Source organism: Hoplias malabaricus, chromosome 7 (assembly GCF_029633855.1).
Source record: "Hoplias malabaricus isolate fHopMal1 chromosome 7, fHopMal1.hap1, whole genome shotgun sequence".
NCBI classification, from domain to species: Eukaryota; Metazoa; Chordata; class Actinopteri; order Characiformes; family Erythrinidae; genus Hoplias; species Hoplias malabaricus.
Genome location: NC_089806.1, coordinates 2,959,341 through 2,986,549, shown reverse-complemented (window position 1 = coordinate 2,986,549; position 27,209 = coordinate 2,959,341). Strand labels below are relative to the sequence as shown.

The following is a 27,209-nucleotide window of genomic DNA, read 5'->3' as shown; positions in this document are numbered from 1 at the left end:
TGACACCGCCCTTTGCACCCTTTTAAAGTTGATTTTAAAAAAATGAGAGATGTTGTATCTTCTTTTGGTCCTCCACAAGATCAGTGTTTATATCTCTGTGGTGTGGTGGTGTTCCTCAGGTGAATGTGGTGTTCTTAAAATATTTCATTACTTAAGTGTTAAAATCAGGCATTTTGTTCTGTGGTTTATTAATTTATTAATATGCCATTGAGGTTGTTTCCTGAAAGTTTTCATTAAGAAACCTCATTTGATCATGTGTTTTACATGTTTCCTGGAGGATGTATTATTGCTGCAAATACAACACTGTTCAATCATCAGCTGGGCTCTCTGCTTCCTGATGTGAGGCACTGAAAACTATTCTTTGTGGAGCCCTACCTAAACATGTGTGAGTGGTGCCATCTTCTGGTAAAAACACCCAGTAGCACTAGCTTTAAGACTTGTTTTATTTTTGTGATTTCTTCAGGGGCAAATTATGAGAAGATGTAGGGGTTGGAGCATCAGAGTAAAAAATGTTTTGGTCTGACATCAAACACAAAGAGTTTCATTTTCAATTACTGTAACAGTCCTGTTGATGTGAAAAAGTTCATTTATTGGTATTCTGTAGAGTCCCTGTGAAGTTTTACTGGTTTTGTATGGACCTATAGAGCCTCTGTATGTAGTTCCACTCCATTTTTGGTGTAGTTTAGGGTCTCTATAGAATGGGGTTGGAGATCCTGCCCATGAAGAGGATGCTTCTGGTGCTGTCATCCACAATATACACGAGGAAAGGTCTGTTGAGAATCATTGTGTCTGGCAATGAGTCAGGAGTCATCTCCACAGTGGTGGCAGCAGCTGCTTCCGTTCCCTTCTCATCCACCTTTAAAACAGCCTGGTGGAGAACCTGTGGAGAACATTATACACCGGTTGGAGTTTAATGTATTGTATATGTATTTCTGGCTGGTGATACATTCAGGGTATGTTTGTTGGAACAGAAATATTTCCACAGCTGTTTGTAACATTAACCAACTTCGGTTTCCGACTTAAACTAGGAAAGCTGAAGTGTCACATACAAATCTTTGTTTTACTTTGTTTTATTTGTCTTCTCTCAGTAGCCAATGAGATTGTATAAACCATCCAGAGATAATGAATAAAGTTCAGCATTAAGATCATTCATTTTTTTGTTCCTTCCTTCAAGAATGTAAGAATGTGAAAGAAATTACCTTTTAAATTTGTATGTTCCAAACACCTATTTTGTCTTTAAAATTCAACATTTCCATTCAGTACCTGGTGCTGCTGAAATGCTGAGTGAATTACTTCCTCACAATATAAATCAGATAATGTGTCAAGTTGGCCACTTACAGGCTTTAAAAAGAGAAATCAGGAATTACTCTCCTTCATATTGACCCCTAGTCTACCGGCTGTCTCTGAGATTCTGTAATAAACTGATTTTAAACATGTCCGCCCCATATGGGAGACCCATTCTCTTGTACACATTTGGAGTACAAGTCGCACATTGACTTATATAATCTAATCTCTGTATTCATTTCCAGCTAAGCTTAGGACCACTGTAAACATATTTAGATTGCATTACCTTGGACACCTTCAGATTGAGGTTTTCACTGATTCCAGAGAAATTGGCAGTGTCTGAGAAAGCCTGAACCATCCCCATGTCCTTCAGTGTGTCAGCAAGTGAAAAGGAGGATGAGATGGAGAACTTTGGCATGAAGAGATCCACAGTGCTGTACGGCAGAAAAACATGAATTTCAAATTTGTTTCTTTAAAATATATGCTATATTCATCTCCAAAGATTGTAACATCAGCTGGCACCATGGGAGATGGCCTTCCCAGCCAAGATGTTCCTTGCAAAATATCCACATTTTGCCCTACTTAGGTGTGACTTAGACTTGCCATAACCTTTTACACACAATCTAACACACTTTTATATTTTAACAATTAAGGCATTTAACAGATGCTTTTTCCAGAGTGACTTACAAATGTGCTGTTTGGATACATAGATACATAATATATACAGCAGTTTCCTATAATGTCAAATACATCGAAATGTGTACAATTGTAAAACTTTTGTATGTGCAAGATAAATACTGATTTAAGTACTCTTGGGCTTTCTTGTGTTTGAAGAGAGCAAGAAACTCAAGGTGAGTTCTTACCACATATATTGGGTCTAGTTCATTCATTCATTATCTGTAACCGCTTATCCAATTCAGGGTTGCGGTGGGTCCAGAGCCTACCTGGAATCATTAGGCGCAATTACACCCTGGAGGGGGTGCCAGTCCTTCACAGGGCAACACACACACACACACTTTTGAGTCACCAATCCACCTATCAACATGTGTTTTTTTTGGACTGTGGGAGGAAACCGGAGCACCCAGAGGAAACCCACACAGACACAGGGAGAACACACCACACTCCTTACAATCAGTCACCCGGAGCGGGAATCGAACCCACAACCTCCAGGTCCCTGGAGCTGTGTGACTGCGACACTACCTGCTGCGCCACCATGCCACGCGGTTCTTGTAGTTAATTATATTAAATTACATGAATAAATAAACCCTTAGCCACAACCTCCTATCACAGAGAAGTGGGATTTGAGAGAATCCTGGACAAATAACAACCTAACTTGTGTATAATGCACACCCCTGATATTTTTATTAGTTGGCCAGGTTCTAGATAAATGATGAAGCCTGGTGATGGTGGTTACCTGTGATACATTCTGTCATGCCAGTACTTGAAGTGATCTTTGTTAATGTATTTCTCTAGATTCTCCAGGTTTGCCTCATCTGGTAAAACAATGATCATGGAAGTCGCGCCTTTGTAAGGCAGCATGAGGACCGAAGTGGAATTCTTCCAGTCATGGAAGAACTTGTTGTAGACAGATTTCTTCATCATGTCCACTGTCACTGTGGTGTTTTTGTCCACATGGAAGTCAGCTTTTTCAGTGTACTTGGCTTCAAATGGGTATTGCCATGCACCTTAAAGGAATTCAAGATGTGTTACTACAAACATCATAAGATATTTTATTAGTAGAAAACATCTTTTTGAAATACCTCTGAAGTAGATGTAGTTGATAAGCATCATGATCGTGTCCTTCTCCAATTTTTTAATCATTTCAGGTATCATATCTTTGGTCTTTTTGGCGATGTACTTGTTGACTTCCTGCACAGCGACTTCAGGCTTGGAATAGTCCACAGTGAAGGCCTCTCCTTGATAGAAATGCTGAGTGTGCTTCAGAAACTTGTCCAGAGGTTTGAAGCCTTCACGGATGGCTAATGCACTTCCCACCTCTAGCTGTATGGCCTCCTGGCTGTGTCCCAGCATGTGGAGTAAGTGCTCAAACCCTTCATTGACCTGATCAGATGTGAGATTACTGTAGCCCAGAGAGCTGAAGATCTGGGAGTGGGTGTCACCCTTGGCTCCCAGAGCCAGCATGGACAGAGCCATGGAGATGCTCAGTGGAGAGAAGAAGATGTTCTTGCCTTTGGATTCAGGATCTGCCACTAGCTTCTTGTAGAGGGAGAAGGCAAAGTCTGCGTTGTGGGGCGAGAGTTTGTGGGACAAGTCTTCTCCTCCCTCATGGCTGGGGTGAGGTTCTTCCTTTCCATGGTGGAGATGTTTATCATGATCTGATGGTTCATCATGGTAATGGTGATCTGCTGAGATCACTGTCAGGAAGAGGACACCCAGGGAGAAAACCTTCACCCACATATTAGCACCTGCACAGAGTACCAGCCATAGACTGCATCTTGATACAGAAATTCTACACTCTTTTAAACATTGCCACCCTCTGTGGAACAGCTATATATATATATATATATATATATATATATATATAATTTATCTGCATTTTAGAAAATGTGTGAAATAAAAATAAAAATTATTATAATATTTATAATAAAGAGTCATGGCGTCTTAGGCTTGAATGCTGTGTCCTCAGAAGCTGCAGCTTAAAATTGCTGCTGTGGTTTACACTAAAACCATTTTCAGTCATTTGAAATCACTTATATGCCACTAGATATTGCCCAGTCTCGGAGTTAACTGGGGTTCCTTTCAAACCTGCTAAAGACACTGTGTTTAGGAGGAACCCATTATAGCCACCAAAGCACAGCTCCAGCTCAGAGACATCACAAACATTTGTCTTTGTCATTGCTCCTCTTTGTTAACAGTGTGAGACATTACTGAGATCAGCACTAAATCTCCAGAGGAGACACAGAGGATAATCCTGGTCTCTTCTCTTAGGAGACTAATCTGAAAAGCAGGGGACACAAGCTATGTCTCTTCATTTGAGGAATTCGGAGAAACAAATCAGAAACCACAGTCTGTTTATATCTAATGAACACACCAAAGAGGTTTACAAGTTTTCATGCTCTGTTTTTTGACTATGACCCAGTAGTGATAAGATTATCATTTCACCATTTTTTTGTTGAACAGAAAGAAGGACACAAGACATTGAGCACAAAAGCTATGTAAAAATAAAATTGCCATCCAAGTATAATAGCTAATTTAATAAGTGTAACAGCATGAAGTAATAAATGTATTATGTGCTAAGCTTCTGATCTGGGGTTGTAATTATATATAATGTTAGTCTTTGAAAGTTAAATATAACAGGAAAATTATAATATATATATATGGTACTTACAGTCAGGGACCCTCAGGTAAGCTCAGACCAAGAGAGGAGTGGAGAAATTACTGAAATAAAATCCTTTAAATATTAACCAATTCCCAACCCACTTTTCTTTAGAGACAGCCCCACTGTTTAATCCAGGAGTTTATTCAGTGATGCAGTATTATTGCAGTGATAGACTTTTCTATATAAAGTTATAAAAGTGTTACTGTGTTTTATAAAAAATCTCCCAATTGAGGACATTTAAGAGAATATAGGAGAAATGTAATTTCTAAAGATACACTAATTAAAAAATAAAACAGTCCAGATATTCCTAGCTTTTTTTACCTTATGAATGTTAATTACCTTTTGTGATTGTTTACGACTGATTTATGATACTAGTTATTTTACAATAACTGAATGAGCTCCCATCCACAAGGTTTCACTAAATCCACACAACCTCACTTTTATATAGGATAAATCTCAGAGACCGTGCTGTAAACCATTCTGGAAGACAGTTACACAATGGATATTACTGCACTTCCTGACCTGGAGCTTGGAGCTAGAGAATACCAAGGACAGCAGATACATGTCCATCAGTGGTCATGTTTTGAAGATACAATGTAAACTCTATAGCTGGAGTTAATCATAAGCTTGGCCTCAGAGAATCAGGCCTAGACCTCCGAGAGGGCTGTATATGTTTATTTGGAGAAGGCACAAATTTGTTAACAGGTTAAACATTACAGATAGTGCTTTTCAACCAAAATACCTCTGATTCTTGAACTGGTTCCTTTCAGACTTATAAGAACCTTGGTGCTTTTCAGTGAACCAGCCCATGTTAACACCAATTTTAGTGGAACCGAGGACACATCTGAGAATACATAATCAAGACGTTCCTTGCTCCTGTTGTCATAATTCATGCTGAAAAAGCTACCATTACCTACTCCATTCCCACTGCGAATCAAATTTTTGGGTTCTGGAACCTAGTTTTGTTGGTAAAATGCGCTGAACATTTCAAAATGAGGTTCGCTAGCTATAACAGAGCCCAAACCATATTGGTGGAAAAGCATTAAGGGTGAGGTGAAAGCACTGATCCTAAGGTGAACATTGAACCCAGAATCTATGGATGAGGAGAAGTGCCACAGGTGGTCTTCATATTTCTAAACCTGGCCAATGTTAACATGGTTCAAACAACACAATCAAATTTTCTATTTTCAACAACAATGTGGAAAAAAAGTGTGTTTTATAGGTTTGGTGGGGCTAACTTGGATATCATGAGTCAACACATTTGTTTGAGAAAGATCATGTGTAAAAAGGGAAGAAAATTTGCAAGTGAACTCTACAATGTATTTTCTTTGTGTGGGGTAGATGAGCCAATGCTTCATGTAAAGTCTTAGTTAGAAAATCTACAAGAAGATTAAGAATTGTGTGACAATTCACAGGGCTTGTGATTACCATTAACAATAGGAGACTCACGGGTGTTGTAAGCTTTCATCATATATACGTAACAAACACACCTCTTCTTTACATTCAGGAATATGAATAACAATCTGTGGGACTGAGTCAATCCTCTACAGTATAGGGGCCAGAAAACATGACTAAAAGTGATGGACCAGGGACAGGAAGTAGAACCATGACTTTGTCACCTGCTTGGATGTGTCTGGATACTTCATGTTTGTTTTATTCATGTTTTATTCTGTCCTTAGAAATACCTAAAGTGTTCCAGAGTCTGTTCCAGGTGCAGGCAGCATAGTGACTGAAAGCTGCCTCCCCCTGTGTGGTTCTGACCTGGGGCACCACTAGCTGTCCAGTCCTGAGTGAGATTCTAGCAGATCTGAAATATATTTGGGTCCGAGGTAGTTTATTGATTTATGAACAATTAAAAGCACTTTAAAATCAACACCATGTTGAATCTGCAGCCAGTGCAGTGACCTGAGGACAGAAGAGTTTTGGTTGGTTCTCTTGGTTTTGGTAAGAGTTATAGCTGCTGAATCGTGGATAAACTGCAGCTGCCGAACTGACCTCTTCGGTAGTCCAGCCTGCTAGAGTTGAATGCATGAATTAGTTTTTCTAAGTCTGGTTGTAACACATAACCTTTGAATTTTGATATGTTCTTGAGTTGATAAAATACAGATTTTGTTATTGCCTTTATTTTTGCTGTTAAACTTTAGATCTGCCCCCTCCAGGGTGTATTCCTGCCTTGTGCCCAATGATTCCAAGTAGGCTCTGGACCCACTGCGACACTGAACTGGATAAGAGGTTACAGATAATGAATGAATGAATAAATGAATGAATGAATGAATGAAAACGTTTAGATCTGAGTCCAGGATTACGTCAATGTTTCTGACCTGGCCCTTAGGCTTCAGAGCTCTGCTGTTAAGTTGAGAAGTGACCTCAAAGCTTTGCTCCTTACGGCCAAACAAAATCACCTCTGTCTTATCTTTGTTTAGTTGAAGGAAGCTGTCCCTCATTCAGTTATTTACTAATTCTAGGCAGTTGCAGAGAGTGTCAATGGGACTATATTGGCCTGATGACAGAGCTAAATAGATCTGAGTGTCATCTGTGTAACTATGATAGGCTATTTTATTATTTTTAAGGATTTGTCCAAGTGGTAATGTGAAACGCTAGACAGTAGAGGCCCAAGAATGGATCCTTGTAGAACACCACAAGTCAGCAATGTTCGTATTGGTTCATAGCTACCAATAGCAATAAAGTAATTTCTGTCCTCTAAATATGATATAAACCAGCTGAGAACTGTTCCTGTTTTGGACTGTCTGTTCAAAAGGATGCTGTGATCGACAGTATCAAATGCAGCACTTAAGTTGAGAAGCCCTAACACATTTTACAGCAGTCTGAGTTCAGGCAGATGTCATTTAGGATCTTTATGAGGGCAGTTTCTGTGCTGTGTTGTGGTCAAAAGCCTGGCTGGAAGTCATCATAATAAGTATTCATTTAAAAAAATGCTGAGCTGAATAAAATCTACTTTCTCAATACTTTTGTCTATAAATGTGCAATCTAAACTGCTCTTTTTTTATTTTTAAGAGATGTTTAATTACTGCAGTTTTTAATGCTTGAGTAGAGACACATTTACTATTTGCAGTATGTTCTCAGATATGCAATGGAAGACTCATAATGTGTGTCAATCAAGTTTACAAGCTGTGGATCAGTTCTAGTGTGGAAGCTTTTGTGGCGCAATAAAGAAAATAAACAAAATTAATAATTAAAATGTATGTCATTCTTTCTGCAGAAGACTCAATACTTAAAATGTAGTCAGTTCTTTCTGAGATTTTCTTAGTGGAGTCAGAGTGGATCTTCCTTTGTTCAGTGGTGGATCTTGGAGTCAATTCATCATTGATTCTTAATGCTGGAACTGAAGATCCAAACTTGCTCGGTGACTTCTGACTCCTTGGCTGTCTCGGTTAGGTGCTCTGGTTTCAGTTCATAAAAACTTATGATAAACACAAGTGAATCAGGCAATTGTAGTGTAGTATTTTTATTTGAACAAGAAAAGCCTTGCTCAGCCTATCCCTAGGTAAAAAAAAAAAAAAAAAAATAAAAAGGACAAAGGCTATCATAACCACTTTTACACAAGGGTCAAGAAACAAAAAAAAAAAAAAAAAAACAAGCCATCAAAACAAAAGCCTAGTATAAAGCTTTTACAGAGCCTCAACAAACAGCTGAACAATCAAGCCCCCCTAAATTGCTGCTGGACAAATCTCACTCAAATAAACTTTTGTAGCACTTTTTATTTTTAATAGTGTATGTTTCCTCCAGGTATTTCCTTTGCACAGGCCAAACACACATGTTGGTATTAGTTTTGATTCCCTGTACAGGATGTGTTTCTGCATTGAATCCATTGATTCCAGATAGGCTCTAGACCCACCGTTGCCCTGAACATGACAAAGTGCTTACAGAAAATGAATGAAAGAATGAATGATTGATTTGATAATACAAATATTTTATTCCTATTCAATGTATGTATTTGGTCAAAGACAACACCAACATTCCATGAATTAATTGTACATTGTATAGAAGAAGATATTTGTGGGAGCTTTTACTGTTATTTGGAGGAGTCTAGACTCTCTATTTCTATTTGTGATGTACACAGAGAAAATAGAGTCCACCACAGATTTCATGGTGTAGTCTAGAGTCTCTACAGTGTGGGGTTGGTGATCTTGCCCATGAAGAGGATGCTCTTGGTACTGTCCTCCACAATAAACACCAGGAATGGTCAGTTGAGCTTCACTTTAGGAGGCACTGAGTTTGGCATCACCTCCACAACGGTGGCAGCAGCTGCTTCAGTTCCCTTCTCGTCCACTTTCAACACCGCCTGATGGATCACCTGTGGGGACAGTTACATAGAGTAAGTAGTTCTGTTATTTTTCTATATAACTGTGCCTGTAAACTTGATTTTACCTTTGAGGCCTTCAATTTTGTCATCTCACTGATCCCAGAGAAATCTGCTGTATTTGAGAATGCCTCAGTTATTCCTATTTCCTCAAGGGTTTCTGCTATAGAATACAGAGCAGAGATGGAGAACTTGGGCATATAAAGATCCACAGCTCTAGGTAGAAATAAGAGAAACAAATTCATCAGTTTCTCTGTTTAGGGAGAACAGCCCCTTGGGAACAATTGTGGTTTAGGTACCTTGCAGGACATTTGAGCTATGGATACTGCCTCCAGCATTCTCCTTTTAAGGGTAGCAAACATCTTGACAAAATTATTTTTACTATTACATACTTATTATGAGCCCTAGAATGAAAAAAAAAGTCCTAGAATGGTCTACTGTTTTTTCACAGGTACTTTCCACTTTGTACAGGTGTCCCTGTGTTGAGAGAATAACACAGATGTGCAGAAGAATATGCAGTGGCAGATCCTGGGCTGAAACCATGTGACACACAAAAACAAAACTGGAATGGTGACAACACGTGTGGGACAAATTAACTTAAACCTAACTTTAAGCTCCAAAATATAAGGAACCAGCCCACACTGCCAGTAGCCAGCAGAGGGCATGGGCAACTCGCTACAACAATTAGAACTGTTAGCTAAAGGCACTCAATTTCCCAGACTTCTGTGGATACTTACTAGGCTCACCTGCTGAGTGCTATAAATATTACCATGGCAAGTAGCGCTCAACACCAAACGTGTGTAGAGGGGTGACCAGTATGCAGACATGTAGAACTGTTTCTGACAAGAGAAAAACAACAGAAAAATAAATCAAACAATCAAGATAGGAATAGAGAAAATAATGTTGATATGAAAAAACAACTGAAAATAGAAAGCAAAAGGGGAAATGAAACAGAAAAACAGATGACAAAGGAACAGAAGAGATAAAAAGAGAAAAGTAACAATTTCCCACAAATTAACTAAGGATCTTTGTTTGAATCTCTGGTCATGCACAGGTAGAACCCTGTTCTTTTAGTTGAATATGTAATAATATTTGGACTTCTCATTCTATTTAAATGAGCAAAATAATCTTATAATTTGCGAGGGATAAACTCATCAGGATCAGGATTGAAGGAGGTCTACCTGCCAAAAGGAGAGGGGAACCTCCTTCTGGTCATTTGCAGGTTCAGATTTTATTCAGCGAGTGCATAATAATGTAGATTAGTAATGCATACTGAATTTATGGATTTGTGATGTTACCTTTGGAACATTCTGTCTTGCCAGTACTTGATTTGATCTTTATTAATGCTCTTCTCCAGTTCCTCCATTTTCCCCTCGTCAGGTAGCACGACCATCATAGAAGCGTTGCCTTTGTAAGGAACCATGATGACTGAAGTGAAGTTCTTCCAGTCCATGTAGTATTTATAATTACCCGTTCTCTGCATCATATCCACAGTCACCTTGGTGTTCTCATCCACATGAAATTCTGCCTTTTTGGTGTATGGCACTTCAAAAGGCTTCTTCCATTTTCCTTTGAGTACAGAGTTTTCAGCTTGTTATTGCAATTCACATTAATACATAATGCACTGTATGGTCAAACTCTTGGTCAGTTGCTTATTCAGTGGTTCTTCTGAAATGAAGCTGTCACTGCAACAAACTTACAGAGGAGCCTACCATACCTCTAAAGTAGATGTAGTTGATGAGCAGCATCACTGTGTCCTGGTCCAGTGTCTTAACCATGTCAGTGATCAAATCCTTGGTCTTTTTAGCGATGTACTTGTTGACTTCCTGCACAGCGACATCAGGCTTGGAATAGTCCAGAGTGAAGGCCTCTCCTTGGTAGAAATGCTGAGAGTCCATGCTGAGAGAGGTTTGAAGCCTTCACGTATGGCTAATGCACTTCCCGCCTCCAGCTGCATGGCCTCCTGGCTGTGTCCCAGCATGTGGAGTAAGTGCTCAAAACCTTCATCGACCTGATCAGATGTGAGATTACTGTAGCCCAGAGAGCTGAAGATATGGGAGTGGGTGTTTCCCTTGGCTCCCAGAGCCAGCATGGACAGAGCCATGGAGATGCTCAGTGGAGAGAAGAAGACGTTCTTGCCTTTGGATTCGGGATCTGCCACTAGCTTCTTGTAGAGAGAGAAGGCAAAGTCTGTGTTGTGGGGCGAGAGTTTGTGGCACAAGTCGTCTCCTCCCTCATGGCTGGGGTGAGGTTCTTCCTTTCCATGGTGGAGATGTTTATCATGATCTGATGATTCTCATGTTTATGGTCATCTGCCAAGACAACTGTCAGGAAGGGGACACCCAGGAGGAAAATCTTCACCCACATATTAGCACCTGCACAGAGTACAAGCAAGAGACTGCATCTTTATACCAGAAATCTGCACTCTGTTAAACATGGCCACCCCCTTTCATGCATAGAAAGTTTGTTTAAAAAAACAATAAATAATGATTATAATTAATTATATGATAGTTAGCTGCATTTGGGTCGTAAACATTTCTAAACTCTGAATGAGTTATGGGTCGCATCGTGGTGCAGCAGTTAGTGTTCCAGTCAAACAGCTCCTAGGACCTGGAGGTTGTGGGTTCAAGTCCTGCTCCGGGTGACTATCTGTGAGGAGTTTGGTGTGTTCTCCCCGTGTCCACATGAGTTTCCTCCATTAGTAGGAAGATTGGTGACTCAAAAAGTGTCCATAGATGTGTGTGTGTGTGTGTCGCCCTGTGAAGGACTGGCGCCTCCTGCAGTGTGTGTTCCTGCCTTGCACCCAGTGATTCTGGGTAGGCTCTGGACCCTCCTTTACCTTGAACTGGATAAGCACTTACAGACAATTAATTAATTAACAAATAAGTCATGGAGTCTTAGGCTCAAATGCTGTGTCCTCAGAAGCTTCAGCTTAAAATTACACCTGTGGTTTAGGCTAAAGCTAAAGTTTTTTGACTATGACCTGGTAGTGATACAATTATCATTTCACAGTTTTTGTTGTTGCACACAAAATTGGACATAAGGCAGTGAGCACATTGTTTGCTCAAAACTATATAAAAATATAATTGTCATCCAACAAAAAAGCTAATATAAGCAAGGACAACTGCATGCAGTAAAAATACACTCAGACCAAGATACACTCAGACCAAGAGAAAAGTTAAGAGTGGAGAAATGAATTAAATAATATCCTTTAAATATTAACTAATATCCAACCCACTTTTCTTTAGATACATCCCCACAGTTAACCCCTGGACTTTATTTACTGATGCAGCATTATTGCAGTGATAGATATTTCTGTATAATTTTATAAAAGTGATACTGAGGGTTCCATAAAATTTCTCCAAATTGAGGACATTTAAGGGAACATAGAAGAAATGTAATTTCTAAAAAAACACAAACAAGAAAAAAAAAACAGTCCTAGCCTTTTTACCTCATGAAATGTCATTAACCATCTGAAGTCTGCAGTAATACTGTCAGGATAAATCAAAGCTTTTGCCAAAACACTTATGCAACTCAGTGAGTTTTTGTTCTAGAAACATAATAAGCATACCCCAAAAACCTTAAAGAGTCATTTTTCAAATATATGGGGGTTGAAAATAAATCTATTTTTACCTGGTTGTTATAGAAAGATAAGTAAAAAGAGGCACATCTCTCTCTGAGACTGTGACCCTTGATGGCCCACCCATTAATCTTAATTTATTATAGCATGACTATAATATGACTGCTCTTACTGAAGAATTACAACATGTGAAAACACTCATTTTAGTCATAAAAAGAGAGGCACATGGCTGTGTTTTCGCACTGAGCATGGAGCTCCGAGATGGCACAGTCACACATTACAACTGCCTGAGGAGGAACGGCTTGATTTTGTGATGAGTAAGTGAATTATATTTGACTAGTTTTTCTGCAGCATATTTGACCTTTGTTAGCATAAATGCTATGCTAGTACAGTACCCTATTCCAGCAATGGGATCTGTAAACCTGACTGTAAATGTTTTGTAATGCAGAAGCATATAACTCAGCTGATAGAGGGAAAAAACTGCTTATATTTGGATGCTCTCTGCTGCTTTTTAGGTATTGGTCTGAAGCTCACATTTATGGCTTTGTTGCTCCAAATAACTTAATAAATAACTAAAATTTCATCATTTACAAATAAACAATTCAGTTGCTCTCACTGATGGGATGGGTTGGGGTTGGGGCTAATAGGTCGTTATCTTTGAAAGTAGGGAGAGGATTTCTAACCTGTGTTTTACACTTATCTCATTAATAATCAATGTGTGAGCCGCAAGTTTAAAAAAAATACTGTCAAGTCAGATTTATAGCAAAATAGAAGAAAAACTATTTAAAATATAAGAAAGCTGTAAACACCAGTGTGAAGCCAACGCCCATACCTCCAAAGTCCTGAGCTCAAAAGAAAACTTCATAAATGTTCACAATGTGTTTTTTCACAATATATCAGCACCTTTGAAAATAGGATATTGAGAAGTCCATAATTAGTTAATTATGTTATTATGAGTTAATAAAAAACACACAGATGAATGACAAATACTTCTCTAACCGTATTGTTGCTGGGATTGTGCTGAATAGGTGGCACGGTGGTGCAGCAGGTAGTGTCGCAGTCACATGGCTCCAGGGACCTGGAGGTTGTGGGTTCGATTCCTGCTCCAGGTGACTGTCTGTGAGGAGTTGATGTGCTCTCCCCGTGTCCGTGTGGGTTTCCTCTGGGTGTTCTGGTTTCCTCCCACAGTATGTGTCTGTGTTGCCCTGTGAAGGACTGGTGCCCCCTCCAGGGTGTATTCCTGCCTTGCGCCCAATAGTGCCAGGTAGGCTCTGAACCCACTGCGACCCTGAACTGGATAAGGGCTTATAGATAATGAATGAATGAATTGTGCTGAATATTAGCATTTGTAGCTTTTTGGAACAATCTTTTAGGTAGGTATATCAGATCACCTCAGACATGGCTGAAAGGCCACAGAATCCCGGGGATTAAAGTTTGATTGTTTGTGATTGGTTACGACTAGTTATGATACTAGTTATTTTACAATTACAAAGTGAGCTCCCATTCATTGGTAGCACTGTTTCACTAAATCTCACTTTTATGAACCTGAGGATGAAGCACAGAAACGGTGCTGTAAACTGTTGTGGGAGAAAGTTACATAAGGTATATTATTGTATGTTCTGATCATCTGAAGCTTGGAGTTAGAGTTCATATAAGGACAGGTTTAAGTCTGATGAGACTTCTCATCCCACAGATGTGCATTAGTGCTACTGGAGTATTTATGTGTCACCTGTATCACTGCTGGACTTAGAAAGGTCCACCCATCAGTTTGTCCACTGACAAAGGACTAGATGATGACCAAGTGTGGAGCAACAAATGTGCTACTGTTTCTGACATTGTAAATTTATGGCTGTTCTCACTTCCTCTTTTATACACACACATTATATATATATATATATATATATATATATATATATATATATATATATATATAATGTGTGTGTATAAAAGAGAGACAGATGTCCTAAGGTGACACATTTTGAAGATACATTGTGATATCTTCAGCTGGAGTTAATCATAAGCTTGACCTCTGAGAGTCAGGTCCAGACCTCTGAGAGATGTCTGTATTTGTTTATTTGGAGAAGCCAGGGTATGAGCAGAGCACAAATTTGCTAACAGGTTAATCATTGCAGAGTGTGGTGAAAGAATTTATCCTAAGGTGAACACTGAACTTAGAATATATGAATGAGGAGAAGTGTCAAAGGTGGTCTTTTAATCCTGGCTGATGTTAAGAGGTTTCAAACAACAAAATAAAAATTTTATATTTCTCTATTCAACCCAAATACTTAATCAAAATGACTATATCTATTTTTTTTCTACCATTCATTGTCTGCAACCCTTATCAAGTTCAGGGTCATGGTGGGTCTGGAGTCTACCCAGAAACACTGAGCACAAGGCAGGGTGACAGTCCTTCACAGAACAACACATACTTACTCATTCACTCACCTATAGGGACACTTATTTGAGTCACCAATCCACCATTCACAGACAGACAGGCTAAACCGACCGTCTGCGAACTGCCTAGAGGCGTCACCTACGTTCAACTGTATTGAGACTGTGTCTTTCCCCCGAATTAAATGTAAAAGTAGAAAAACAAAATCAGCCTGTTTCAACAACCTAATCAATATTAAATCATACACATATGATAGCAGCAACACCTCAGAACTAAAATGTGGGTTACTCAACATAAGATCACTAAAATCAAAAGCAGTCATTGTAAATGATATCATAAGTGATCATAAATTCAACGTTTTCTGTCTCACGGAAACGTGGGTTAGACCAAATGAATATTCAGCACTAAATGAAGCCACCCCCCAGACTATAAATATGTACATAGCCCAAGATTATCAGGCAAAGGATGTGGAGTATGTGTAATTTACCAAAATTCCCTAGAAATACCGGTCACAATAAAGGACGTGTTTTTATCATGTAACATTTACAGACCACCAGGGCCTTATCCAGAATTTCTGAAAGAATTCAGTGATGTTGCTCCAAACCTAGTTATAATTGTAGGAGATTTCAATATCCATTTTTAGAAGGAAAGTGACCTACTAAAAAAGGCATTTACCTCAATCCTAGACTCAAAATGTAACAGGGCCTACAAACTACTGCAGTCACACTTTAGACTTAGTTTTGGCACTAAGTCTTAACATAGACAAAATTAATATCTTACCGCAATCCTCAGCAATCTCCGACCATTACCTTTCATATGAGCTAGGTCTTAGCCATAATATATGTAAATCCCCTCACTATTCTACAAAGCGTATAATAAAACCATCTACTGCCCTACAATTTATAGAAAACCTCCCAGAAATATCAACACCAGTTCCCACTCCATCAGGCCCAATGGAGGTAGATGTACTAACTGACTACTTAGAAAATACCTGTCGATCTACTTTAGAAAATGTGGCAAAAAGTATAAGACAGAAAAAGCTTGCCCCATGGTATAATGATAAAACCTTAAAAACGTACATTAAAACAAACATCACGGAAACTAGAGCAGAATTGGCGATCAATCAAGCTGGAAGTGTTCCACTCTTCCTGGAAGGACAGCCTTATAGAGTATAGAAATGCCCTCACTAAAGCTTGCTCAGCATATCTGGCCTTGCTAATCTCCAATAATAAAAATCCTAGAGTACTGTTTAGTGTGTTTTCCAGAACTACAAAAAATCAAGCAGGTTCTGAACAACTAATTCCAACAACTCTCACCAGTAAAGATTTTATGGACTTCTTTAATAATAAAATTGAGAATATTAGACAACAAACTCAAGCCCCAGTATTAAATCCGACCTGGCTGCCACCCGATGTGATATAAAACATAAGGTAAATGTCAAGAAAGACTTGAAACCTTTTACCCACTCCCACAGTTAGAACTGGAGAAGATTATCACCTCTGCAACCTGTACAACTTGCACACTTGATGCAATTCCCACAAAATTACTCAAAGAAGTACTACCAGCTATTGTCAATCCTCTTTTAGTAGTAAATTCATCCCTTAGCCTGGGCCATGTACCCAAAGCTTTTAAACTAGCAGTTATTAAAACTATGATCAAGAAACCTAAGCTTGATTCTAGTATACTGTCTATTTACAGGCCTATATCTAATCTGCCATTTCTATTCAAGATCTTAGAAAAAGCCGTGGCCCAACAACTTAGTTCATATCTACATAAGAATCATATATATGAAAAATTCTGGATTCAGGCCACATCATAGTACAGAGACAGCTCTAGTCAAGATAACAAATGATCGTCTTGCCTCTGATCAACACCATGCATCCCTGTTGGTGCTTCTTGACCTCAGCGCAGCTTTCGATATGATAGACCACAATATTCTCCAAGAAAGGTTAGAAAACATGGTTGGAATTACATGGACAGCCCTGTTATGGTTCAAATCTTACTTAACGGAATGTTATCAATTCCTAAAAGTAAACAATTTAAATTCAAATTATTCTAAAGTAAGATTTGGAATTCTGCAAGGCTCTATTTTAGGACCATTATTATTTACATTACACATGTTACCGCTAGGCACAGTTATAAGAAACCATGACATTAATTTTCACTGTTACGCAGATGACATGCAATTGTATATTTCAGCCAAGCCCCATGACAAACACAGATTAAAGAAAATAGAGGACTGTGTTCTTCCTCCTTCTAAATAGCAACAAACCAGAGGTCCTGCTTTTGGGTCCAAATGTGGCAAGAAATAAATTATCAGATTTAATTTAAAATCTTGCTGACTTTCCAGTTAAACCTGGTTCAGCAGCAAAAAATCCTGGTGTCATAATTGACCCAGATTTATTTGATCAACACATAGGCAGTATCACTAGGACAGCTTTTTTACATCTTCGCAACATCGCTAAGATTAGAAATGCCTTATCCCTGCAGGACGCAGAAACATTAGTACATGCCTTTATTACTTCAAGGCTTGACTACTGTAATGCACGACTGTCAGGATGCACCAGCAGAAATTTAAGAAAACTTCAACTAGTTCAAAATGCTGCAGCCAGGAAATTTGAACATATCAGTCCAGGTCTATCATCACTTCATTGGCTGCGTGTAAAATTCCACATCGATTACAAAATTCTGTTACTAATATATAAAGCTCTACATGGGCTCGCTCCTGAATACCTTCAATATACTCTTTCCTATTATGAGCCTCCATGATTACTCAGATCACAGAGTGCTGGATTTTTAATAGTTCCCAGAATTCAGAAGGCCTCAGCTGGGGGAAGAGCTTTTTCTTATAAAGCCCCCAAACTCTGGAATGATCTTCCAGAAAATGTTTGGGACTCAGACACAGTTGTAATCTTCAAATCTAGGCTATAAACTCATTTGTTTAGTTTACTTTTTGGTAGTTAATGCTCCCCCATAGATAAAGGCTGCAGATCCGGGGGGGTCCATGGACACAGGGAATTATAGTAAACTGAGACGCTGGTGTCGTCCCACTGCTTCACTCAGGTTTGTTGACGGTGGAGCCAGTGCTTCAGAATGCTCCTGTGTCTGTGTGTCCTTCTGGTTCTCTCCTTTTAGTTAAAGCTGTCATAGTCAGATCTGCTGGAGTCATTAGCCACACTCTGTAAATGTTCACATTTTCTGCTTTACAAACACCAAACAGTTCAAAACTAATTCCATCCCTTTACCTTTTTCAGAGTAAACGACTGCCCACCTGTCTGTCTGGACACTGATGGACTGTCGAGATCCTCCTCCATGCTTCAGACCAGCTGCCCACACTCCATCAACCACCAAGTGCCTTGAAGCTGCCCCTACACTGAAGTTCTCACGGTCTCCTAATTATTATTTCCAGTAGATTGACCAGAGGAGGATAGGTCACCCCTTGTGAGCCTTGGTTCCTCCCAAGGTTTGTTCCTCAGCTGAGGGAGTTTTCCTTGCCACTGTCGCCACTGGCTTCCTCACCTGGGGATTTTTACATTTCATATCAAATCTTTGTCTTAATGGAATTCCATGAAGCTGCTTTGTGACAACATCAGTTGTAAAAAGCACTATACAAATAAATTTTATTTGACCTACCAATGGGAGGAAATGCACATGGGCACAGGGATAACACATCAAACTCCTCACAGACAGTCACCCAGAGTGGGACTGGAACCCACAACCTGCAGGTACCTGGAGCTGTGAGACAGAGACACTACCTGCTGCACCATTATGCCACCCTATATTAAATATAATAAACTAAATATTCAACTCATAGGTGGCACAGTGGCGGTGATACTGGAAGTGTCACTAACACATAGCTGCAGAGTTGTGGGGTTTTGAGTCATCTTAAGTCAATCTGTGTGGGGAGCATGGTTTGTTCTTGATATTTCTGCATGGGTTTCCTCTGGGTGATTTTGGTTTCACAGCTTGAACATGCATGTTGTTAATTGGACTGTCTGAATGAAATTTACCACAGATGCGAGTGTGTGAGTGACTGGGTGAACATGTGAAGTTGTCCACAGGTGTGTGAGAGAATGACGGGATGAGGCTTTGATCCCCTTCACAGGGTGTGTTTGTGCCTTGAATGCAAAGATCACAGAGAGTCACAGACCTACCATTGCTAAATGCTTACAGAAAATGAATGAAAGAATGAACAAATAAATTAAATACTAATTACAGTATTTTATTCCTATTCAATGTATGTCTTCTCAAAAACAACACAAACATTCCATGCATTCATTGTACATTGTATAGGAGAAGATATTTATGGGAGCTTTTACTGTTCTTTGGAGGAGTCTAGACTCTCTAATTCTATTTGTGATGTACACAGAGAAAGTAGAGTGCACCACAGATTTCATGGTGTAGTTTAGAGTCTCTACAGAGTGGGGTTGGTGATCTTGCCCATGAAGAGGATGCTCTTGGTACTGTCCTCCACAATAAACACCAGGAATGGTCGGTTGAGCTCCACTGTAGGAGGCACTGAGTATGGAATCACCTCCACAACGGTGGCAGCAGCTGCTTCAGTTCCCTTCTCGTCCACTTTCAACACCGCCTGATGGATCACCTGTGGGGACAGTTACATAGAGTAAGTAGTTCTGTTATTTTTCTATACAAACCCAATTCCAAAAAAGTTTCCTTGACAATGGCATTCCTGTTTGAGGTGCAGTGATGTTTAAGGGCCCGGAGATCACAAGCATCCAGTAGAGTTTTACAGCCTTGACCCTTACGCACAGCAATTGTTCCAGATTCTCTGAATCTTTTGATGATGTTATGCATGATTGATGATGATATTTTAAAAGTCTTTTTATTTACGCTGGGTAACACCATTCTGGTATTGCTACACTATTTTTCTGCGCAACAATGGTGGAATTGGTGATCCTCTTACCATCTTGACTTCAGAGAGACACTGACACTCTGAGAAGCTCTTTTTATACCCAATCATGTTGTCAATTGACCTATTTAGTGTTAATTGGTCTTCCAGCTGTTCGTTATATGCTCAATTTGCTTTTTCTGGCCACTTATTGCTACTTGTCCCAACTTTTTTAGGATTTTTTGACATTGTGAAATTGTGAATCAACATATTTTTCCTTTAAAATGTTACATTTACTCAGATTAAACTTTTGACCTGTCATCTATATTCTATTACGAATAAAATATTGACATTTGCCTTCTCCGCATCGTTGCATTCAGTTTTTATTCACAATTTGTTTAGTGTACCTTTGAGGCCTTCAGTTTTGTCTCCTCACTGATCCCAGAGAAATCTGCTGTGTTTGAGAATGCCTCAGTTATTCCCATTTCTTCAAGGGTTTCTGCGATAGAATACCGTGCAGAGATGGAGAACTTGGGCATATAGATATCCACAGCTCTAGATAGAAAAAAGAAACAAATTCATCAGTTTCTCTGTTTAGGGAGAACAGCCCCTTGGGAACAATTGTGGTTTAGGTAGCTTGCAGGACATTTGAGCTATGGCTACTGCCTCCAGCATTCTCCTTTTAAAGGTAGCAAACATCTTGACAAAATGATTTTTACTATTACAGACTTATTATGAGCTAAAAATATAGTCCTATAATGGTCTACTGCTTTTTCACAGGTACTTTCCACTTTGTACAGGTGTGCCTGTGTTTAGAGAATAACACAGATGTGCAGAAGAATATGCAGTGGCAGATCCTGGGCTGAAACCATGTGACACACAAAAACAAAACTGCAATGGTGACAACACGTGTGGGACAAATTAACTTAAACCTAACTTTAAGCTCCAAAATATAAGGAACCAGCCCACACTGCCAGTAGCCAGCAGAGGGCATGGACAACTCTACACCAATTAGAACTGTTAGCCAAAGGAACTCAATTTCTCAGACTTCTGTGGGTCAGTTGGCCTTACTAGGCTCACCTGCTGAGTGCTATATATATTACCATAGCAAACAGCACTCAATGTCACACCCGTGTAGAGGGGTGACCATTATGCAGACATGTAGAACTGTTTCTGACAAGAGAAAAACAACAGAAAAATAAATCAAACAATCAAGATAGGAATAGAGAAAATAATGTTGATATGAAAAAAACAACTGAAAATAGAAAGCCATAGGGGAAATGAAACAGAAAAACAAATGACAAAGGAACAGAAGAGATAAAAAGGGAAAAGACAAAAAAGTTACAATTTCCCACAAATTAGGATCTTTGTTTGAATCTTGGTGTTTTCTTTTGTTCTTTGGTGTTTTAGGGAGAAACAAACCAAGCAAATAAGAATAATTCCATTTGCTGCCTGAATTCTCTGGTCATGCAGAAGTAGAACCCTGTTCATTAACAGATGGACAAACTCCATACCATTACCAGCCATAACCAATCACAATCAATCATAACCAGATACAACATGTTACAAAAATCTAGAAAGCCATCAAGATCAGGATTGAAGGAGGTCTACCTACCAAAAGGAGAGGGGAACTTCCTTCTGGTCATTTGCAGGTTCAGAGTTTATTTAGCGAGTGCATAATAAAGTAGATTAGTAATGCACACGAAATTTATGGATTTGTGATGTTACCTTTGGGCCATTCTGTCCTGCCAGTACTTGATTTGATCTTTATTAATGCTCTTCTCCAGTTCCTCCATTTTCCCCTCGTCAGGTAGCACGACCATCATAGAAACGTTGCCTTTGTAAGGAACCATGATGACTGAAGTGAAGTTCTTCCAGTCCATGTAGTATTTATAATTACCCGTTCTTTGCATCATATCCACAGTCACCTTGGTGTTCTCATCCACATGAAATTCTGCCTTTTTTGTGTATGGCACTTCAAAAGGCTTCTTCCATTTTCCTTTGAATACAGAGTTTTCAGCTTGTTATTGCAATTCACAATAATACATAATTAATTTTGGGACGATGGCATGCACTTTATGGTCAAACACTTGATCAGTTACTTATTCAGTGGTTCTTCTGAAATGAAGCTGTTACTGCAACAAACTTACAGAGGAAAATATCCCAGATTTTAAGGATCTCATGAAAGTCATCAGCATTAAATGCTCATTAAGATGCTCAAAAGTACTGTTGATAGATGATAGCTTCTGAATTCATGAAATCTAAAATGGAATGGAATACATTCGACCACGCTAGAAAACATTGTTCCACTTCTCCCCAGCCCAGTGTTGTGGGATTTTATACATCACACTGACATGCTAATCTTAGTGTCTGGAAGTAGTTAATACCAAATGAAAATATTTAGAAGCCTACCATACCTCTAAAGTAGATGTAGTTGATGAGGAGCATCACTGTGTCCTGGTCCAGGGTCTTAACCATGTCAGTGATCATATCCTTGGTCTTTTTGGCAATGTACTTGTTAACTTCCTGCACAGCGACATCAGGTTTGGAATAGTCCACATTGAAGGCCTCTCCTTGGTAGAAATGCTGAGTGTCCTTCAGAAACTTGTCCAGAGGTTTGAAGCCTTCACGTATGGCTAATGCACTTCCCGCCTCCAGCTGCATGGCCTCCTGGCTGTGTCCCAGCATGTGGAGTAAGTGCTCAAAACCTTCATGGACCTGATCAGATGTGAGATTACTGTAGCCCAGAGAGCTGAAGATCTGGGAGTGAGTGTAACCCTTGGCTCCCAGAGCCATCATGGACAGAGCCATGGAGATGCTCAGTGGAGAGAAGAAGATGTTCTTGCCTTTGGATTCAGGATCTGCTGCTAGCTTCTTGTAGAGGGAGAAGGCAAAATCTGCGTTGTGGGGCGAGAGTTTGTGGGACAAGTCTTCTCCTCCCTTATGGCTGGGGTGAGGTTCTTCCTTTCCATGGTGGAGATGTTTATCATGATCTGATGGTTCATCATGTTTATGGTCATCTGCTGAAACCACCATGAGCTGGAGGACAACCAGGAAGAATATATTTACCCACATTTTATCACCTGCAGAGGAAACAGAAAGATATTTGCTCATATTTAGCCTCTGGACAGAGTGTCACAAGAAAGTAATTTACACTATGATGCTCCTATTACTTAGAACAGAGAGAGACTTAATCCTGTGTATGTCGATGGGTGGGAAAAAGGGGAGCAAGCTTTCAAGGGGTTGTGTTGAAAGCTGTTGATATAATTTTCCATAATCTCCATCTGTGGAAAACCACAGCAGCAATGGATTTGTGTATTCATACTTTCATTTAAAATAATAAATATGGCTCCACACCTCAGTTCTCACAAATCAGCAGAGTTTTCCCTTGTTTTATGTCTGACTCACACTGGAGTAGATTAAACTCTTGGAGAACTGATGTCAGTGTAATAACCTCCTTAACAAATGTGCTGATAGTGGGCTGCAGTAAGAAGCAGTAGAGGAATCATCGTCCTGTGTATATCAGCGGAGATGTAGTGGAAAGTGTAGCCAGTTTAAACTACAATGGAGTTTACATCTTTTGACAATGACAACATCTTTTTAAACACTGGCTTATATCAGGAACTCAATAATGGAGATTATGTGAGTGCTCCCCAACTCCAGCAAAACTCTCAGTTTTATTTCTACATTGGAAACTGTCTGTGACAGTGAAATCATTTATCAGTTTTCTTTCATTAAAACTGACTTTCAATAAAATGGATTTTTGTTATTTGTTTTCACCAAAAATGAATACTTTTACAAATGGCACCTTTTTCACAATTTTCAGATTCATTTAAAAAATGAAAAACCCAGGGTATTGTCCAACATTTTACAAGAAAAAAGTTAGGTGTAGATTGCTATTCTGCAGAACACTAAGCTTTTAATAAAGAAATTTAATGCAGAGGATATTGAATAGTTGTAAATTCTGGAACTTGTAAATTTGTAATAAGTAACATTTTATAGCACTGTTTTAAAGTAAAACACAGCTCCTTACCCTCTGTGCAGGAGAGTTGCGTAGTGAATAAAAACAGAGAAATCAATGTTGTTGTTTTAAAACATTAACTATAACCCATCCTCCAATCCTACGCTTCTGTCAGATGTTGATGAATGAGGACCTTTGCCTTTATTTGGGGTTTGAAATTTTAAGCTTTGTTTTGGTCTTTTAAACCCTGGACCACTGCTTTTATTATAAACATATATTCATTCTAAATTGTATTTTAATGCTGTATTTTGATGAATGGAATTAAGTTCACTTATCATCAAACAACTGTTCGAAAATAATAACTATAAAAATATATAAATATAACAAATATAAATCAAATTTGTGCTGTTTATATTTTTAAAAATGCAATTAAACTAAAAACATTTTCAGTGACATATAAACCTAATTATATTTTGTAAATGTTAATAGCAAGAGAATTTTAGGAATTTTAGGTGTGTTCTCCCTGTGTCAGAGTGAGTTTCCTCTGGGTGCTCCAGTTTCCTGCCACCATCCAAAAATATGTGGATTGGTGACTCAAAAGTGTGTGTGTGTGTGTGTGTGTGTGTGTGTGTGTGTGTGTGTGTGTATGTGTGCATGTGTGTTTGTCGCCCTGTGAAGGACTGGTGACCCCTCCAGTGTGTTTTCCTGCCTTGCACCCAGTGATTCTGGGTTGGCTCCGGACCCACTCTGACCCTGAACTGGTTAATGGTTACAGACTAAAAAAGAATGAATAATAATAAGAGAATGCGTTGTCTGTAAAAAATAAAAATAATAAAATAAATTACATTTTCTGGACGTTTCAAGACACACTTTTGGATGAGTACAGAAATCTGAGAATTTGTGAACAAGGACGGGTCATGGTCTGTGCCAAACATGAGAGCAGTGTCAGTCAGTTTAAATTTCACTGTTTCTGAATGAAAGACTGAGAGTTTAGGTCGTTCACCAAGTACAGTTTAAAATATTGTGAAAAGCTTCAGGGAGTCAGGGGAAATCGCAATGTTTAAAGCCAGCAGGAAAAAGCTCAAATTTCAGGTTGTATATGGGGAAAAAGATTCTAGTGCCATCATCCACACTGTTACTAACGAAAGACCAGCATCTGTGATGACACGGTGGTGCATCAGTTCCCACACTATGGGTTATTAACATATGAAAGATACATTTACACAAGAAAATCTAACTTTTTTTTCAAAGAGGGGTTAATTTTGCACAAATAGTAATTATAAAATTATCTGTGCACAGTCAATTATCTTTATATGGAAAAAAAAACAAAGATCACTGAACAACAGTTTAATGGCTGGTAAAGACCTTTGTTAATATGTGATCTTGCACTGATAAATTTTCTTTTGAAAGTCATCAGATCTTTAAAAAACAATGTTTTATGAGGGATTTCCATGCAAAAATAATAGAAAATATGTTTATATTTACAAAGTTTATATTTAAACAATGATAATTATAAAGTGTGTGTGTGTGACTTTAATAATTCTCCCGGGTACGTTACCTCACAGTGTTCACTCTTTTGTTGTTCTAAAATAAACAGGGCAAAGTTCACTGACTTGTAAATAACACTAATAAAAAAATTCTGACAAGGTCTTTTCTGAGAACTCATAGGGTTTTACTGAGTGCAGCTGCATGTGTGGACAGAGTTAATTCAATACACAGCATTTTAGAGACTGCTGTCAAGAAACCTCCAGTGCACCCTTACACCTCACAAGTTAATTACCACCTCCCCTTCTTCACCGTGAAGATAAATAGTTAATAATATTTGCCCTCTAGTATTTGAATGTTATTTCACCACTGCTGGTCTGATATGGAGAACACAGACCTAAATTTGTTTTGTTTAAGTGGGTTTTGAGCAGATTTAATTTAGAGCATAACTAGTTCTTTTTAATGAGCAGGATTAGTCCTCTTTAACTGAATTTAAGGCATTATTATTCTCGTTTAACTGAATAAAGAACAGAATCAGGCCCGATTCTATTTCACCACTTGGCACTACCCCTCTGTTTTTGTTTAGAGTGTCTCAAACCTCATTGGGATAGAGGGGTATGACCTAGTTAGAGCTACACAGCTATTCAAATGGAGATTTTTCAGAGGCATGCTTCAGTTGGAGAATGCCTTGTGAGTCATAGACAAAGTGGCTGCTCAGGTGATCAAACAAATCCACAAATTGAAGTATTTTCCACATTTAAATCTCTGATTACCATTGTATTATCTTAGCCTTGGTAGTTAGCTGTAAATTTCCAGTTCTGACTTTACACATTTAAGGTAGAACTGTGAGATTGGAGCAAAAACACTACAAAACAGAACTGAATTCAGCTTCATATCACAGGGGAGTTAGTAGTGATTGATAACTATTATATTCTATTTTAATTGTAGTATTTAAAACTGTGTTGATAAACTACATTTCATCTCCAGGACATATGTTCTTTTATTTTACACAGTTCTATAATGAAAGATTACAGATATCCCCCCTCTCCTACCTTACTTCTACCCTACCTTTTTCCCAGAGAGTTTACAGAGCACTGTCAGCAGCCTGCTACTGAAACACTGTTGTTTTTTATTTGTTTTCTGATGAATTACCAGGTACTTGAAGTGTTAGAGCTTTTCAGAGGTTTTCAGAAGTAAAGATGGGGAGTGGTTCACTCTGAAAGACTGCATTGGCAAACTAAAATAATTCAAGGGTAATGTTTTTCAACTTAAAAAACTAAAGAACTTGGGGATTTCTTCATGTCTGGCTCATGAAATCATTAAAAGATTTAGAGAAATCTCTATATGAAAGGGACAAGTCCCAAAACCAGTATTAGCTGTCTATGGCCGTTGGACCTTCAGACAGCACTGAATTAAAAACAGACAGATTTCTGTAGTGGAAATCACTGAATGGGCTCAGCAACACTTCTGAATTCACTTCTCTATTTTTCTTAGACATTTTACTGTTGTTTGTATCTGACTTTGTCATTCTATAGTACATATGTTTTACAGATTTGCAATAATAATTAAAATATAAAAATTAAAATAGAATTCAAGATTGAATTAAAATATATATATATATATATATATATATATATATATATATATATATATATATATTATAATAAATTAAAGCACTGAGGTCCACACAATGGCATCTCGTTCTGCTTGAATATATACACTGTGTTTTACAGTAGACAGCGTGAGGTGCAGAGAAACCTGCTACTCACTGAAAGGCACAGAGTGAATCTCCAATAGAAAAACACCACAAACAATTTTACTGAGATTTATTCACAAAACAAACCAGCGGAAAGTTTTATAAATGTCATAAAGGACAGAAAAGGAAATAATAAAGAAGAAATAGTTTTCCTGTAATTAAAAACCAGTAGTCTAGTTACTTTATTCTTGAAATATTATTTATTGAGTCTCAAAATACTTTTTTAATCTCAAGATAACAA

At 38.5% G+C, this 27,209-nt stretch overlaps 1 protein-coding gene and 1 pseudogene across 1 annotated transcript; both read right to left on the bottom strand.

Moving 5' to 3' along the window:
• Positions 1-601: 601 nt before the first annotated feature.
• On the bottom strand, positions 602-11,312 carry LOC136701982 (uncharacterized; annotated as a pseudogene).
• Positions 11,313-19,137: 7,825 nt separating this feature from the next.
• Positions 19,138-23,893, bottom strand: LOC136701621 (alpha-1-antitrypsin homolog). Its single transcript, XM_066676252.1, has 5 exons — positions 23,800-23,893; positions 22,184-22,849; positions 21,495-21,765; positions 20,174-20,321; positions 19,138-19,520 (listed from the first exon to the last, which is right to left on the bottom strand). Exons 2-5 carry the CDS (start codon positions 22,839-22,841, stop codon positions 19,332-19,334), a joined length of 1,266 nt encoding a protein of 421 aa, XP_066532349.1. The 5' UTR covers positions 22,842-22,849; positions 23,800-23,893; the 3' UTR covers positions 19,138-19,331.
• Between the last annotated feature and the right edge of the window lie 3,316 nt (positions 23,894-27,209).

Coding starts and splice junctions, on each gene's coding strand:
- LOC136701621 (XM_066676252.1), bottom strand. CDS start 22,841: ATGTGGGTAAATATATTCTTCCTGGTTGTCCTCCAGCTCATGGTGGTT. Junction 21,766..22,183: donor CAACTACATCTACTTTAGAG/GTATGGTAGGCT, acceptor CTGTATTCAAAG/GAAAATGGAAGAAGCCTTTT. Junction 19,521..20,173: donor CAAAACTGAAGGCCTCAAAG/GTACACTAAACA, acceptor CTGTCCCCACAG/GTGATCCATCAGGCGGTGTT.